Here is a 16,127-nt window from a genome sequence, read left to right as displayed (position 1 = left end):
GTTTTCTACTCAGACGACTTAATGTAACCCAAAAAGACGTTCTTTTTCTCTTTTCAGTTGGGGCCAGACTAAAGATCCAGTCAATCGGCATTCCAGGCCTGCTGTGAAATGTTATAGCCATTTTTACAGACCAGTAAGCTGAGATGCACAGAGTGAGTTAGTGTCAGTCAAAATAAGAGCTCAAGGAAGTTTTATGGTCTCATTAGTAGCCAGAAATGCTTTTGACATTTTGGGTAAAGAGGCATATTTCACAATGTAAAGACTGGTCTATTTATGTAGATGCACAACTACAAGGCATCTTTTTCAGCTGCAGTGCAGAAAAGCCTTTTAATTTTCATTTTACTCCATCATGCAGGCTGTGATCACAATGACACTCAAGATTAAAGATAGGGAATTAAGCATGGCCTCTTGGACATTTGAATAATACTTTTTTATTGCTAATAATCATTCTTCCAGATCATAATAAAGGGTAAAGAAAATAAATTATATCATCGTTATCTTCATATCTTGATGTGTGATTTGGCTATGAACCACAGTGACTAAATTTAGTATTATTAAAATTTAGAATGTTACACTTGTAGTACATCACAAACCACCTAGAAGTTCCAGTCAAAGAGCAGGTTCCCATTGTGCAGCACATTTTAATTATTACTAGTAGTTATTTCCGCCAACAGAAAATAGCATCTCTTACATGAAGGTCTCTCACTGCACAAGCAGAATTCGCTACCCCACAGGTGATCTGGGACCTCCTTTCCCTGGAATCCAGAGGAATTAACATCCATCCCAGGTATTTAGTGTCAGCCTACTTTTGATACTTCACAGATTTCTGTCTAGTAATTAAGGATGAAAGAAGGCAGTGTCCCTCCCTGAACCCAGCTGTATTGGAGAACTTGCTGAGAGCTATTGTTAGGAAGAGGAATGAGGTATTCTTTCCCTATAGTGACTTGGCAAAAATAGTCTACCAAACCAGCCAGTGATCCTGGGTAAACAATAAGATCCTAAATTAAAGGACAGCAAAGAAAGCGAGAATAAGCAAAGAATTACTATTCGTGGACTTGCCTACTCATCAAAGCATGGATGGAAGTAGTTATGCCAATATAAATATGTGCAGAATGTATGGTATGGTGTAGCTCGATACCTCTCTTACTTCATCCATACTAGGAGCTGTACTGTCACAACTATTTTGCATTAAAATATCACATTGCTGACAGAGAAAGAGTATCATAAATGCTGTGCAGCTGGAGGTAGATGTGGTATTTTTCTTCTGAAGTTCAGCTGCCCAGTGACCTACCCCATGCCATCCACTCTTTTCAGGGTGTTTTTTTTCCTTCATGTTGCTGTGTGACCGATGGCCAATTGCCAAGGAGAGGAAAGAATTTTCTGGAAATTTAAAGTATTAAATCTGCAGTGGTTAGAAAGGATTTTTTCCTCCAACAGAGATTAAAAAAAGTGTGTGCAATCTGGCTGCATCTGAATGCCAAAAGAAATATGACAGCTCTTAATGCTTGGGAAAAGCTTTTTTAAAAAAATGAATTAATTTATTTATCTCTCTCTCTTTATTTTTTTTTTTAATAAAATAAATAAAGTCTTGTTTCTTAAGGAAAAAAGGTTTAGGAAATCACACTCTGTCTGCCAAACTTTTTCAGTAACTTTTGAACCTGTTGCAATTCCTGAACAAATTCCAACCTAATCTGATCAAGGGATAAAGGGCTCAAAAATTTATGTCCTCACAAACTTTGTGAAAATCAGGGAATGTATAAAGGAAAAATATCAAAACTAGGATCTCTGTGGTTGGACAGGCTGAAGCAAACCCTCTGGCTATCCATTACATTTGCCATGGCCAGGCGATCAGCACACGCGTCTCTAAATTTACTGTGACACCTGCCTTTCATAGTCATGGGTCTTGGGGTGGCACGTAGGCAGCGTAGGAGCAGAGCTATGGCTTCACAGTGATGGGGTACACGTGAGAAGATACAGGAATGCCGTACTCAGGTACTGATGCTGCTTTAGTTCTGCTGCTTATGGAATAACTTCACTTATTTTCTACTTTCACCTCTTGCCTGGCACTCTTCCTTTCCTAAAATAAAATAAATAATTCACTGTCTATCAATCATTCTCATTGCAATAGGTCTGTTCTGGTTCATGGCTAAGTCTAAGAAAAGGGAAATCTCAAGGAAATCTGAGCCCTTTGACTTAATGAACAAATTAGGCCAAATTATTGAGAACAGATTCACCCATTGAACTCTGTGAGAGGAGCTGTTCTTGACAGGACAGGCTCCCCTCTCCCCCCCGCTTTAAAACTTCCTTTTCTCTCTCCTCTTTCTCTTCTGGCTAATCCTTGTGAAAATGTTTTTCTGGTTTCTGTCTCTTTTTTCTTATAGCTGCCTTGCCAATTCACTCTCACCCCAGGACCACTGCTCTCTCTGTATTGCCCCCTCTGCCATCCCATTATAGGGAAGACCTAGAGAAGCAAAGATAGTTATTTTGCCAATTTCCCATGGGTCTAGTTCATTGGACATGGTTTTGCAACTCTGAAATATTGTTTTAATAAAGTTCAAGAGAGGAAACTATTGGCACTAAAAATGAATACATACTTTTGGTGGAATCTTTTATCTTACAGGTAATAGAAGAGGGAATTTCTGGAGGAGACTTGATTACTACTGGGACAGAGGGGGGTAAATTGACTTCAGATATGGGATACTTCTGACATACCAATACTGTTCCTTAGCTCCAGATACAAACACGTACAAATGCCCTTTTTGCTTTCTTTTCTTTATTCCTGGTACTTTTTTTTTTTTTGCACATACTTTTGAGTTTAAATGGAGCTTTCTTCATAGGATAACCTATCAGGGCAACTTTTTTTTTTTCTCTACACAAGATTGTAAACCCTAGTTAACCAATTGAAGCCCAAGAAACAGGAGTTATAAATGCTAACAAAGTTGAACTAAAAAATCAGTTTACTGGGTTTAAGGGAATGGCACTGTTTTAATTATCTGCATTTTAAATAGGGATCATCCATCACTGAAACATTTACAAATGACTTATTTTTTTGAAGGCTTCAACCTGAAACCACAGAAACTGAGACCGTTCTAGTTTTGAATTAAAAACAAACAAACAACCAAAAAAAACCCAAACCCCAAACCAGCACTTTTGTGGGTTTTTTTTTTGTTTTTTTTTTCATTGAAAAAAATAATATTTGAAAATGTTCTCATAAATTTACTTCCCGGTGCAGCGTCTCACTTCAGGCGTTTTGCCTTGTTGAATGTGTCCGGCCGATGGGGGAGGGCTGGGAAGGGCAGACTCCCTTCAGGAGGGTGTGGAAAAGGAACGGGGCAGGAGGAAGGGCACGGCGCCGAAGCGGTGCGTTATTCATTGAGAGCGGAGGAGCGAACCGGGCAAGGCGGGACCCCGCTGCTCTCCCTTTCCCGCAGCCACCTCGGAAACTTTTGAACGCCAACGCAAAGCCGACCGGCACCATGAATTATTAACCTCCAACTTACACCAGCCAAAAGCCGAACACGCCGCCCCGGCCCCAGCCGGGGCTCCGCGCCTACACCTCCCGTCAGCCCGCGGCGCAGGGCCCCGCTCCGGCCTGCCCAGGCCCCTGCCCCCTGAGGGAGCCGCCGCCGCGGAAAACGCCATTTGGTAACTTTCGCCCGCTGGGCTGTATCAACCCCGGAAAGTGGGAGGGAGCTGTAGGACTCCCTTCTCGTTCTTCGGTGGGACGCTGCCCTCTTCCTCGGGAGGCGTCGCGGCAGGCAGCCCGGGCGGCTGGCGGGGCCTTCCTCGGGCGGTGGCGCCGCCATTGCGCCTCCCTCTCTCCAAGATGGCGGCGCCGTTGGCGGTAAATTCGGGTAAGAGGAATCTGAGCGTGGGGCTGTGGCTGCTCCTCCTCCTCCTTCTCCGCGGTGGTGCCGCTCGACGTCTTGCCCGCAGCCCGCCCGCCAGCCGGTCGGGCCACGCTGGCCCCGCGCCCCTCCTCAAAGTCCGCGGAGCCGGGGTCGGCGGCCTTCGCGGCACTGGGAAGGCCGAGAGTGAGGAGGCGGCGCGGCCCGGGCGGGTGGCGGGTTGTGGGGGCCGCGGTGGTGCTGGCAGGCGGTGGGGAGAGCGGCCTCCGTGCGGGCCTCCTGCCGTGCGGTGGCGTCCGGGGCGCTCAGGCCGCGCAGAGGTGATGGAGGTGCGGGGTCAGAGCTGCCGCCGTGCCCGGCCCATGCGGGCAAGGAGCGCATGAAGCTGGCGACGTGAGACAGCAAAGGCCGCCTTGGTTCGAGAGGACTGTGTTAGCTCAGTGCGTGTGTGACGAAGCATCGCTTGTGTATTGCTCTCATCTCTTAATGCTGTGCGCCAATAAAAGGCGAAAAAGAAACGTGTCCTGAATTTTGCTCTGTTCTGCAGGAGTAGTCTGTAAATGTTGAGCTGGTTTCTCTTGCGCTGAGCGTTGCTAGGGATTAGGAGCATCAGGATCATTCCTGGTCCTTTCAGGGCCTGTCACAAGGAGCTGTTTTGGGTTACTAAGGCAGCACTTACCCAGTATAATTGGGGAATAAATCTAATACAAAACAAAATGACCAGATAATGGGAGAATAATTTAGGAGGTCGTCTGGTTCAAGCCTCCTTCTCTTCCTTCCTCTTAAAGCAACATCAGCTCAATCGAGTGGCTCAGGGCCTTATCTAAACTAGTTTTGAATACTTATAAGGATGAAGATCTTCCCAGAGGCCGCTCTGGGCTTCTGTTACAATGTGTGACCACCCTCACGCGTTGGTGGTTTTGTTTTTGTTTTTTTTTTTTTTTTTTCCCTGCTGGCTAATTGGAAGTTTTGGTATTGCAGCTTGTGTCAGTTGCTGCTGATCTTCTCCCGGGGTACCTCTGTCTCTGTTTTCTGTGAACAGTGTCATACAAGAGTTGAAAACAACAAAGCCCTCATCTCTCTTTACCTTTTTCTCTTAAGACTGAACAAGGTTGGTTCCTTCAGCCTCTCCTCATTCATCCCATTCTTCAGCTCCCTATTTCAGTGTCTTACTCTGGGCACCCCAAAACTGGACACAGTACTGGAGTGAAGGACTCTCAGAGATGTCTAAATAATCACTTCCCTATACCTGCTGGCTGCAACTCTGTTAGTACAGCTTGCCTTTGCTGCGAGGATGTGCTGCTGACTAGTGTACAGCTTCCCATCTACCAGGACACTTGGGTGTTTTTCTGTAACGCTGCTTTTTAGCCGCTTGGTCCCCAGCCTGCACTGTTGCTTGGAGTTATTCTGTCTCGGGTGCAAGACATTGCATTTGCGGTTGTTGACACAGGGAGAACGGAGACCCTGTGAAAAGCAGTTGTGACTGAAATATGGGCATGGCCAAAAAGTCTGTAACTAAGATGGTGTGTGTCATAGTGACTAGTTAATAAAGTTAAGAGCTCCATTCCTGTGTCAAGCAAGGAGCAAATTTTACGGAGAAGATACTTTGATCTAATGGAATCAGTTCCATCCCTGTTCCCTCACAGAAAAGCAGTAGTAAAGCAAAGGCCCTTCATTTGAAACATGACTTTGTTAGAGTGGAAACTGGAGTAGTTCAAATGAGGCTACACTTTACTGTATGAATTGCATGGCAAGAAATTTTGTAGCTTTATAATTAAAAAGAAAAAAAGAGTTTTGCACCTAAAAGATGGGCTAAAAATTAAAGCAGATGTGGCACTAGAACTAATGAAGATTTTGCCTTAAGTTACAGTGTATACCCACCACTATAAGGGTGGTGTAAGGTGGTGTACCGCCACTGTGAGGGTGATGAGGCACTGGCACAGGTTGCCCAGGGAAGTTGTGGATGCCCCGTCCCTGGAAGTGTTCAAGGCCAGGCTGGATGGGGCTTTGAGCAGCCTGGTCTAGTGGGAGGTGTCCCTGCCCATGGCAGGGAACTAGATGATCTTTAAGGTCCCTTCCAACCTGAACCATTCTGTGATTCTGTATATTGTTTGTGGAACAGACATAGCGTGGTTAAGTCTATAGCTTGTCAAAAAGTTCAAGTTTAAGTATCAACTGTTGTTGTTGACAAAAGAAGCAACTCAGCCTTTCCTTCCTTGCTGTTCCTGATGGGATGGTCAGCCTTTCTAAAACTGTAACAACAATAGGAATAGCGTAAGTGGTGAAAAAGCACGATTGCTACAGTCCAACCTTTTTTCCATCCCAGTTGTGTATTCCTTTCTCTGCAATATTCCATCTTTGTGCTAGCATAGCGTGTGCCATCACAGAGCAAACTGGGTTGTAGATGTGATCCTGCTGAAAACAAACTTTTTTTGGATTAATTTACAGTTTGAGAAGTTAGATCCTTTTATTTGTTTTAGTGCCTTACAGTACGTGTATTTGGGCTGGTGCAAAGCTATTGTGTTGTAGGGACAAGAGCAAAGAAATGGGCCAGGGAAATAGTTGAACAGGTTTTGGCAGGCATCGTGGGTTGCTGCTTTTCATAAGAGTGAAAAGACTGTTTAGAGTGGAAGTAATTCTCTGAACTCTGAAGTTATGTGAGAGAGACAGTTAACAGCCTGGAGTGTGAGATTACTTGTCCAATAGTATCTATTTTTAATGCGTCTGTTTAGGCAGGGGTAACATGAGGTGATTAAAACACTGATGTTTAAAAAGGACGGAAGATTTGTCCTTTTTACAGTCTGTCCTCTCAGATACAGCTCTTCTGGCACTGCTAATTGCATTGTAAAGGACAGCGTGCGACAGAGTAGTTTTTGTTAGTGCTGAGTTTGGGGTGAGAGGGCTTGTTTTGGTTTTATTCTTGTTTTATGTGGTTTCTTCCTTTGCAACAGAATAAAAGTGACAAAATTTTGGGTAGTTTATTGCTGCTTCCAAGACAGCTTAGATACTGGTAAAACTGACTGATACCAAGGGTCTCGGTCTCTGAGACCTGCTCTTGTCTCTGTGCTGACTCGCTGCACTTCGACTTGGCTTATTCTGCCTTATTATTCAGGGCGTCCATGTAGTATTTTGCATTACTTTGAGGTGGTGTCTTGATTGTATGAAAGAGAGGGGCATCTTCACATCAGAGTAGCTACCTTTTGCTTGCTGCCTTAATGTAAGCAGCCTGGTCAAGACGAGCTGCAGATATATTTGACTTTGCACCTATTCACTGTTACCTTGAGGGATAGAGCTGGCTAGAACAACATACACAAAGATAAAATGTTGCCTCTGCACTTGATTTTATACCGTAATATTAACTTGTACATTAAAAAGAAGAGGGAGAGGGAGAAGTTTAAGCCAGTTTTGAGTGAAATGTTAGTATTTTTGTAGATAGGCTAACCTGCAAGGCATAGTTCCATTTTATTGTTTCTTCAGAAACAAAGTGACTTTCAGAGGTTTCTGCCTTTCACTACCCTCTTGTTCTTTCCCTCTGCACTTCGGGTATTGCTCTTTCAGTTGTTTCAATGCTTAGCAGGGCCACTTTGTAACCTGTGTTAATGAAATAATCTGATTTTTAAAAACAGGATTGGAAGAACTCTGGAAAATGTCGCTGCTTTTTTAAATTTGGATCACTTGACTAACATGACTTCCAGTGCGGGGTCTTAATTAATTAAGCAGGTGTGTGTACGGTTGGGAACAAGTGGCTCTGAATGAAGGAGGGCAGCAACCTCTTAAAGTAGCTTTTTCACTACCAAAATTGTAGCATGCAAAAACCACCGCTAGCTTATCTTTGGGTCAGGGACCATCTCAGTAGATGCTCAGAAACACATAACACTACCTACAATCAGGCAGTGGGTGTTATGTGGTAGCTTGCAGGCAAACTGAATACAATTGGTAATAAATTTATCTGGTATGTTTAGCAGTGACTTGTGGTGTGTAGAATCTGAAACTTTCACAAATACAAATGATATCTAACAAGGAAAATGTTTTGATATGTCTGTTTAATGTGGGTCTTAACGTTTTGAGTTGTGTGGCGGTTGTTTTTTTTTTGGTTTTTTTTTTTTTTAACAGGATGTTAATACTAAGTGGTAAGAATAATTTTCCATCTGTGAGGTTTTCAATTTAGACAACGGTTCTGTCAGAAGTTTGAAGACTAGTTTGGCATACTGTTTTCATGAGACCCGAAGCAAATAAGGAAACTTCTAGTGCAATCTTCAGGCTACAGACTTTGGGTCCGTAGTGGTACAACTTCTACTGAGGAAGAGATCATTTCAGCTGTAGTACTGAATTCAGATTTGAAGTATGCAGAGGAAACCTTTTTCCCCAGTGTTGAGGAGGAGGAGAGATTGCATTTCTAGAGTAGGGTCAGGTTTATCTTGAATAATAATGTATTTGTTTGCTAGCTTCCAGAACTAATCTGGTCTCTTCTAATTATATTGATCTGTCTATTTCTAGGAAAGGAAATTCATCCCTTTATGAAGCTGTTGTGGACAATGTTAGCAGCAAATGTGTCTCAGGGATCAGTAGTACTTGTTTGATTGTTTTTTTAAAAATAAACATGAGAAAATGAAAAAGTCTTTAGGCTTATGATTTTTGTTTCTTACGTAATACTGCCCTTAATCATATGGTTTTGGTTTCTCGTATATTTTATTCTGCAGAGTCTGATGCAATGATGCACCAGATCATGATAGCACTGCTGTTCATTTTCAGTCCCTCATATATTAGGTATTTCTTTGTTTTGGATTTTTCTGTCAAAAATGGAAAGCGGGAAGCCTGCCTTGCTGAGTGTTCTGGTTTTGGCTGGGATAGAGTTCGTTTTCTTACTAGCAGCTGGCATAGTGATATGTTTTGGATTTAGGATGAGAATAATGTTGAACATACTAATATTTTAGTTGTTGCTAAGTAGTCAAGGACTTTTCAGCTTCTCATGGCGGGGGGCACGCAAGATGCTGGGAGGGGACACAGCCAGGACAGCTGATCCAAACTGACCAAAGGGATATTCCATACCATATGACGTCATGCTCAGTATATAAGCCTGGAGGAAGAAGAAAGAAGCGGGGGATGTTTGGAGTGCTAGTGTTTGTCTTCCCAAGTAACTGTTACGTGTGATGGAGCCCTGCTTTCCTGGAAATGTCTGAACACCTGCCTGCCCATGGGAAGCAGTGAATGAATTCCTTCTTTTGCTTTGCTTGCATGCATAGCTTTTGCATTGCCAATTAAATTGTCTTTATCTCAACCCATGAGTTTTCTTACTTTTACTTTTCTGATTCTCTCCCCCATCGCACTGAGCAGGAGTGAGTGAGTGGCTGTGTGGTGCTTAGTTACTGGCTGGGGTTAAACCATGACACTGAGTTTACCGCCAGATTCAAGGTCTGCTCTCTAGTTCTTAGTTATCCTTTAATCTTACCAAATTGGGTAGAATTTCTTAGGCGTATAAGGATGCAAGATTACACCCAGAGATTGTATCAAATATCTTCATAACATGACTTTCAGCCCCAGAATTTATCTGCATACATGATCTTTTCTGCTTCTCTAGATCCTTAAATGCAATTAGGCTTTATATCACACCATTGCTGGGTTGGGTTTTTTTTGGTGCCTTAAGAGGGGAAAATATGCTTTGCTTGATGGGCATAACAGTCTCTACTGTCAAGTCGAGATTAACAGTAAGTTAAAAAAGTATCCTTATTGAAAATAGCATATTAATACTTTGCTTCCTTTGTTTCTTTCTGTATTTCAAATACATTGGTTTTTTTGTTTTATTTCTTCATTTAGCTGCCAGCTTGTGGGGTCCATATAAGGACATATGGCAGACTGTAATGAATGCCATTTGGAAAAGGCAACCTGAAGCTATTCATCGCCTTGACCAGGTTTTAAAGAAGCACAAATCTGACTTCATTTCTCTCTTCAGAAATCCGGTACTGGACTGATGCTCTCTTGTGGAATGAATTGGAGGGTTGATGATTTACTCTGTCTTGTATTGTTGGATTACGTACCATTTAGGCCCTGAGGATTCTTTTCAGTATACGTTTTTACAGTACATAACACAAATGTGTTATAGCAATCTTGTTCTTCTGTAAGAATACAAATAGCTTGAATAATATCTATTCTTTTGAGTCTTGTACAGGAAGACTTTATCTACAACATATTTTTTTCCCCGCATTACTTGAATGCTATTTTGAAAAGAATATTAAAAGTACTGATGTTCCATCAGTCGAGTCTTAGCTTTTTTCACTACTCTTGTGTGTCTGAAATAAAGCACAAAACTATTTTGTCTGGTTTTGGTCCATGTTCATGCTTCAGTCAGGCTAACGAACACACAGAACAAGTGAACACATGAATTTACAAAATATATAATGTCTTGTTAGGAATATGAGATGATGTGGAGAAACTCACTGCTTCTTGGCTGGTGGATCACAAGGTAGCAACTAGAAATATGTCTTCTTTCAGTGGTGTTGCTTCTGAAACAGTATATGGCTTTTTAAACTGATAGATCAGAAAATTTAACAGTCAGCTATAGAGTTTTGTCAGTATATTTTAGCGTCTGAGTTTAATAGAAAAAGAATAATGCAGAAGATAGTGCTTTGGAGTAACTCAACAGTTCTGATCAATAGTCCAGATTTCCTTCATTGAGGTGATACCAATTCCTGTGGAGAATTGTATCAAAACTTACTTTCAGTCTCCATTATTCCGGGTAAACTAAATGTCATCACCAATTTTCTAAGATTATTTTTGGTACATTCCCACAAAGAGACCATTGCCGTGCAAGTGTGAAGCATTTTTAGGATGCCTTTCATATCTCTGTATTTTAAAAACACTGCCTTTGTCTTTATGATGACAACTTAACCTGTCAGAACTGTATTTGTGAGGAAAGATTAATGTGTAAAGCTTTATTCAGTATTTGATCTTGCCATTTTGGATAACTCCCGATGCTTGTTTCTCTTGCAGCCAAAGAATGTACAGCAGCATGAGAAAATCCAGAAAGCAAGTACAGAAGGGGTTGCTATCCAGGGTCAGCAGGGAACTAGGCTTTTGCCAGAGCAACTCATCAGAGAAGCCTTTATCCTCAGTGACCTCTTTGATATTGGAGAGTTGGCAGCTGTTGAGCTCCTTCTAGCTGGTGAGAAGGGAAAATATTTAAGAGCTGGAGAAATAAACTTAAATAGGGCCTTCTTATTTAAGTATATGCTTAACATGAATGCATGATTCAGTCGAGGCCTTAGCTTTCTAACATAGAATGTTCTTAAAAAGAAATCTACTGTCACTGTAATGTAATACGGTAACAGTGTTCTGAACCTTAATGTTCATATTTTATGCAGCTATTGCAAAAGGGGGAATAATTTGAGGTTTTTTAATGATTTACTTTCTCTATCACTGAATTTAAGAATAGTTTAAAAATAATTGTTTGAGAGTCTTGCATAAAGCATCGTAATAGACATTGGTTCTTCAAATTACGTAGTAGTTATACATTGATACATTACTATTTAGATTGTAATCTAATAACTGATTAGTAAGAGAAGTATTCTGGAAAGTGACATGTGCTTTGCATGTAGAAAATATATTTCAGTGTTACTAAAGTATAATTGCTAGTTATTAGTCACTACTGTTCATTATTAACTTTTAAATTCATTGAAGTGGTAGCTTGCTAACTAGTCACCTTTGGAAAGCCATCTTGAAGTCAGCCTCAATTCCTATTTTGAACTTGAATTTTCCATGTAAATTCAGACACGCAATTTCATTTTGAAGAAAGGAAAGATATTTTGCTGGTAATTAGCTTGTATTGATTATTAAGGTGGGTAGATATCAGTTGCAAATATAATTTCTATTAGGATACTTGTGGACTTGAACTTCTATTTCTTTTAAATTTGTGGATATTTTAATATTTTAATATAAATTTTAATACTAGCACCCAAAATTTCTGTGCCTGAAACAAATCAAAGTGATAGTGAATAACAGTGGTTCTTTTGAATGCTACATTTATATTTCAGTTAGAAATATAAAGCTGTTATCAAAATGTATATGCTCAACTTTCTGTGACTATTCTGTGCATTTTCATTTGATAGGAGAACATCAGCAACCTCATTTTCCTGGTCTTACGAGAGGTCTAGTGGCTGTTCTGTTGTACTGGGATGGAAAAAGATGCATTGCCAATTCACTACGAACCCTCATCCAGTCACGCCAAGGCAAGACGTGGACATTGGAACTCAGGTCTGTATTAGGGTGATGACCTGATCAAAGTTCTTTACTTTGGGCGCTTTTAGAACTGATAGGACTCCAGGGAATATGAATATTCTCAAATAAGTTTATTTCTCATAACCTGATGCAGCTGCCTTCACGTTTGTTTTTTAAGCATAGTATTCTTTTTTCTTACGCATGTTTTTATTGGATTATAGGGATATCCATTTTACTTTCAGTTCTTTCACCTTTTGGCTGTGTTTTGCTTCAGACACCCTCCCTGTTAGTGTTGCTCTAACAAGTGATGATTACTCAGTATTTCAGAAACCAAGTTTCTTCCTTTGCTGTGTTCTGAGTTCCTGTGTCCTGCAAAACAGAGAATTGAGCTCCTGCCTTTGCTTAAAATAGATGTGCTGTCTTCTGGCGAACGTAATATGCTAACAATTTTTTATTTTAAAAAGAAAATATTATGCACTATTTATTTCTAATGCACAGTGATTGCTTGACTAGAGAAATACTAAAAGGTCTGTTCTAGTGTAAATATAAATTCTGAAACATAAAATAAATTATTATTTTAGAACTAGCTCTGCCACTCCAGTAAGGTGTATGTAATTGAACAATTGCATTTACTGGTAAGAAAGAGGCTGTGAGCTTGTGAGTTATGTGCATCTTCTGTATATTACTTTTTCCTTTTGATAGAAATCTTAACTAGCTGATCCATGTTGTATTCTCATATTCCATGTTCTTGAAACTAGTTACCTAAAGACTTTGTATCCATTCAGTACAATGTTTTAAGAGGGCACTGTTTACTGATTAGTGATACACGTTTAGTTGCTTTATGTATATAATGTAGTTGTACATTTTCTGGCGGCAAACACATGTGACGGGATTCATTATTTTAGGCTTCCTCTGTGACTGGAAATAGTATGATTAATTGTTAAATTTATATTCTTTTCATTATAGTCAAGAGTTAATATCCATGACAACGCGCTTTACAGATGACCTAATGGAGCAGGGTTTGACTCAGAAGATCCTCACTCTTGTGTCTCACATTGATTTGAACAATGAGTTTGATAAACTCCAGAGAGAGCGAGGATTGGGCAGTGAGAAACATCGCAAAGAGGTAAATACTCACTGAATGGGAATAGTCTTCTGAATTGCTGCACAGATTAGAATACAGTTAGACTGCCCAGAGATATGGAGTGAGTTTTTATTTTTTTTTTTTTACTTTCTCTTCTCTGCCTTTGCAAGCTCTGTTATTGTCTGAGGGATCACAGTAACTACTCCACAGGTTGTGCTGTACCAGTGTGGGATTCGGATTACTTCCTGATGTTAGGGCATACCTTAATTTTAGTGAAGAAGTGTAATCAAGGACAGTAAGAAAGTAAGCCTGATATTTGTGCTATGTGCAAATTACTTTTTTTTTTCAATTTTTTTCTAAAGACTGTATATTAAACAATCTACTCTCACCATTACCATTATCAGCACCATTGGAATAAAAATAGCGAAATAAAATTCACAAATTATTAAAACAGCTTGAAACCAAGTCTACTCAGGCAAATAATGCTCCTGTTAATAATCCAATTGTGTTAATATGAACAGAGGCATTTCTAATAGTGAAGTGAAAATTGCTTGAAAATGAGTTTTAATTTTTGTAATCCTTGAATTTAATTGAGACTGTGACTAACTAGAGAGTATGTTTTTAGTAGAAAGATTTTAAACGTTATTGTTTTAATTTCTGAACTTCTTTGTAATGGGTCATCTGTCTAAAAATTATTCTGTGTTATAATCTGTCAATTTGTTTTCCACTAAATAAAGAACTAGTTTTACACTTTGGCTATTAATCTAGAAATCATGCAAAGAATATCCTTCTGATTTACCTAAAATTACCTTAATTTACCTTAACTTTACCTTAAAATTAATTTAATGCTTAATTTTCAAAGTTGTGGGGTGTTTTTTTTCTTTTTAGGTTAACTACCATATTTCCCTCTATATTCATTAGAACTATTATTCTGCTGGAGTCTGTGTGCAAATCTCTTGCTGTGTTAAGTGTTGAAAAATTTTTTTCTCTTTATCACCATGCACGTGACTTTACTGGAGATAGAATGCTTATAGCTGTTTATTTTTTATTGAACTAGGTTCAATGGATATAGGGCAAGAACGCTACTAGAAGCTTGTAATTCAGCTAAAAAAAACCCAGTTTTACAAAGACCATTATGAAAGGCCATTAGTGGCTTTTTATTTTTTCAGGTTTTTGGGTTTTTTAACTTCACTGTTTTCATAAAACTTTAAGCGGTTAAAACTCAGCTTGGGGGGAGGAATGAAGTTAACAAATAAAACAATGCTTGTCCTTGTTTGAAAACAGGTAATTTTTGGTGTAACTGTTAGAAAAAAGACAAACTTTGTTTTCAAGAGCCACTGTACTTAATTGTATCATAGCATGCAATATTTTGCCAAACAAAAAGAAAAAAAATATTTTTAGTATGTAAATGCTTGGTAGCCTTTATAAGCCAGCATGATGTTGGGCATGATATTTGTTCCATACGTAATAGGGGGTGATAGATTTCATTTATGTTTATATTCTAAATTTGATATAAGTATTTTCTCTAAGGGATTAAAGTTCCGATTTTAAATGTCCTTCATATTGCTCAATGTCTTAAAAGTTAGATACTTGTATGGTTAGTTGAGGGCATCTCTTTTGGGGCAAGGGGAAGACCTATGACCTTATCTGGATATAACTGCCAGTACAGTTGCGTATTAGAGACAGGAAATTTGACTTCTGTGTGATATGTTTACAGCTACAAAAGTTCTGTGTAGGTTCATGTCTCCTTGACCTTGACAGAGATGCTGATTTGCATGTAGTCATATTCCAGGATACCTACTCACACGACACGTGAAATACATGGGAATACAAATGCATTTAACACGCAGAAATGTACCTCTTGTTGTTTAGCAATTAAAAAACCCCAACATTTTCTACAGCTGCTCTCTTTAGAGTAATTTTTAAACTAACCTAGTCACACTTACTCACTGAAAAGGACAAATTGAACATGTTGCCAGAATATTTATATTCACTGTTTTGGTTTTTTTTTTTTTTTTTTTTTTTTGGCTCTTCTTTTAAAGGTTTCTGATCTCATTAAAGAATGCCGACAGTCCTTGGCTGAAAGTCTGTTTGTCTGGACCTGCCAGTCACCGCTCAGTAAGGATGACACGTTAATCCTCATAAGTTACCTGGAGAAAGTAACAGTGGAAGCTGATGGCTCGTTGGACAGTGTGAACTTGTCTCTTCTCATGGCTCTCCTTTACTGCTTTGATGTCAGTTTTCTGGAACAAGGCACAGAGGATCGTGAAGGTAACGCTGGCAGGTTTCCTGGAGAGGTTCCGTTGTGCAGATGGATAAATTGTTATTTAACCAGTTTGGTTACGGATCAGTAACAAATTGGTAGGATTTTGCATGTTTGTCTTCACATTCATTTACTGGTTGTCGGTGTTGTGTTCGCTTTTGTTGTTCTTCAAGATTTGATGCACCGTCTCCCTCTGCTAGCAGAAAGGCAGTATATAGCAACAATACACACTCGTCTTCAGGAGTCTCAGCCTTGGAAATTACCAGGCCTGCAAGCAACTGTTAGATTAGCCTGGGCCCTGGCACTACGAGGAATATCCCAATTTTCTGATGTGACAGGTAAATTACCTTAAAGTGCAGTTGCTGTACATTAGTATTCAGAGCTTGTAAGTAGTATAAGTCAAAGTATCTGTTACCTTTTTGAAGTGTTAATATTTACCTTTATGATAAGATTACCGTTGACACTCCTTTAAAGCTTTCTCAGTATGTGAGTTTGGTTTTGAGAATTGAATTGCTCTGAAATGTACACAGATATAGAAATAATTAGTTATTAGACTGTAATATTGCATAGTGTCTCATTGAAGTAAGAGATTTTAATGTATTGAAAAATGTGAAAGATTGCATTTTAGCAGTTTTAGTATCATTTGAATGCTGAAATTAAGAATACTTTCATGCTTATGACTCCCTACATCTGTAAATGTTAAACCCCAGTATCTTGAGAG

At 39.7% G+C, this 16,127-nt stretch overlaps 1 protein-coding gene across 1 annotated transcript in view; it reads left to right on the top strand.

Annotated features, from left to right (window-relative positions):
* The first annotated feature begins 3,651 nt into the window (after positions 1-3,651).
* NUP205 (nucleoporin 205) overlaps positions 3,652-16,127 on the top strand; it is a 54,343-nt gene continuing 41,867 nt past the window's right edge. Inside the window, exons 1-7 of the mRNA XM_074575991.1 lie at positions 3,652-3,854; positions 9,663-9,805; positions 10,836-11,007; positions 11,951-12,095; positions 13,026-13,185; positions 15,186-15,414; positions 15,580-15,744. Of these exons, the coding sequence (XP_074432092.1) occupies positions 3,827-3,854; positions 9,663-9,805; positions 10,836-11,007; positions 11,951-12,095; positions 13,026-13,185; positions 15,186-15,414; positions 15,580-15,744 (1,042 nt within the window). The 5' untranslated portion in view covers positions 3,652-3,826. The remainder of the gene's footprint in view (positions 3,855-9,662; positions 9,806-10,835; positions 11,008-11,950; positions 12,096-13,025; positions 13,186-15,185; positions 15,415-15,579; positions 15,745-16,127) is intronic.

This window comes from Larus michahellis, chromosome 1, assembly GCF_964199755.1.
Source record: "Larus michahellis chromosome 1, bLarMic1.1, whole genome shotgun sequence".
Taxonomy (NCBI): Eukaryota; Metazoa; Chordata; class Aves; order Charadriiformes; family Laridae; genus Larus; species Larus michahellis.
The sequence above is the reverse complement of the archived record's forward strand: the minus strand, read 5'-3'. Positions and strand labels throughout refer to the sequence as shown.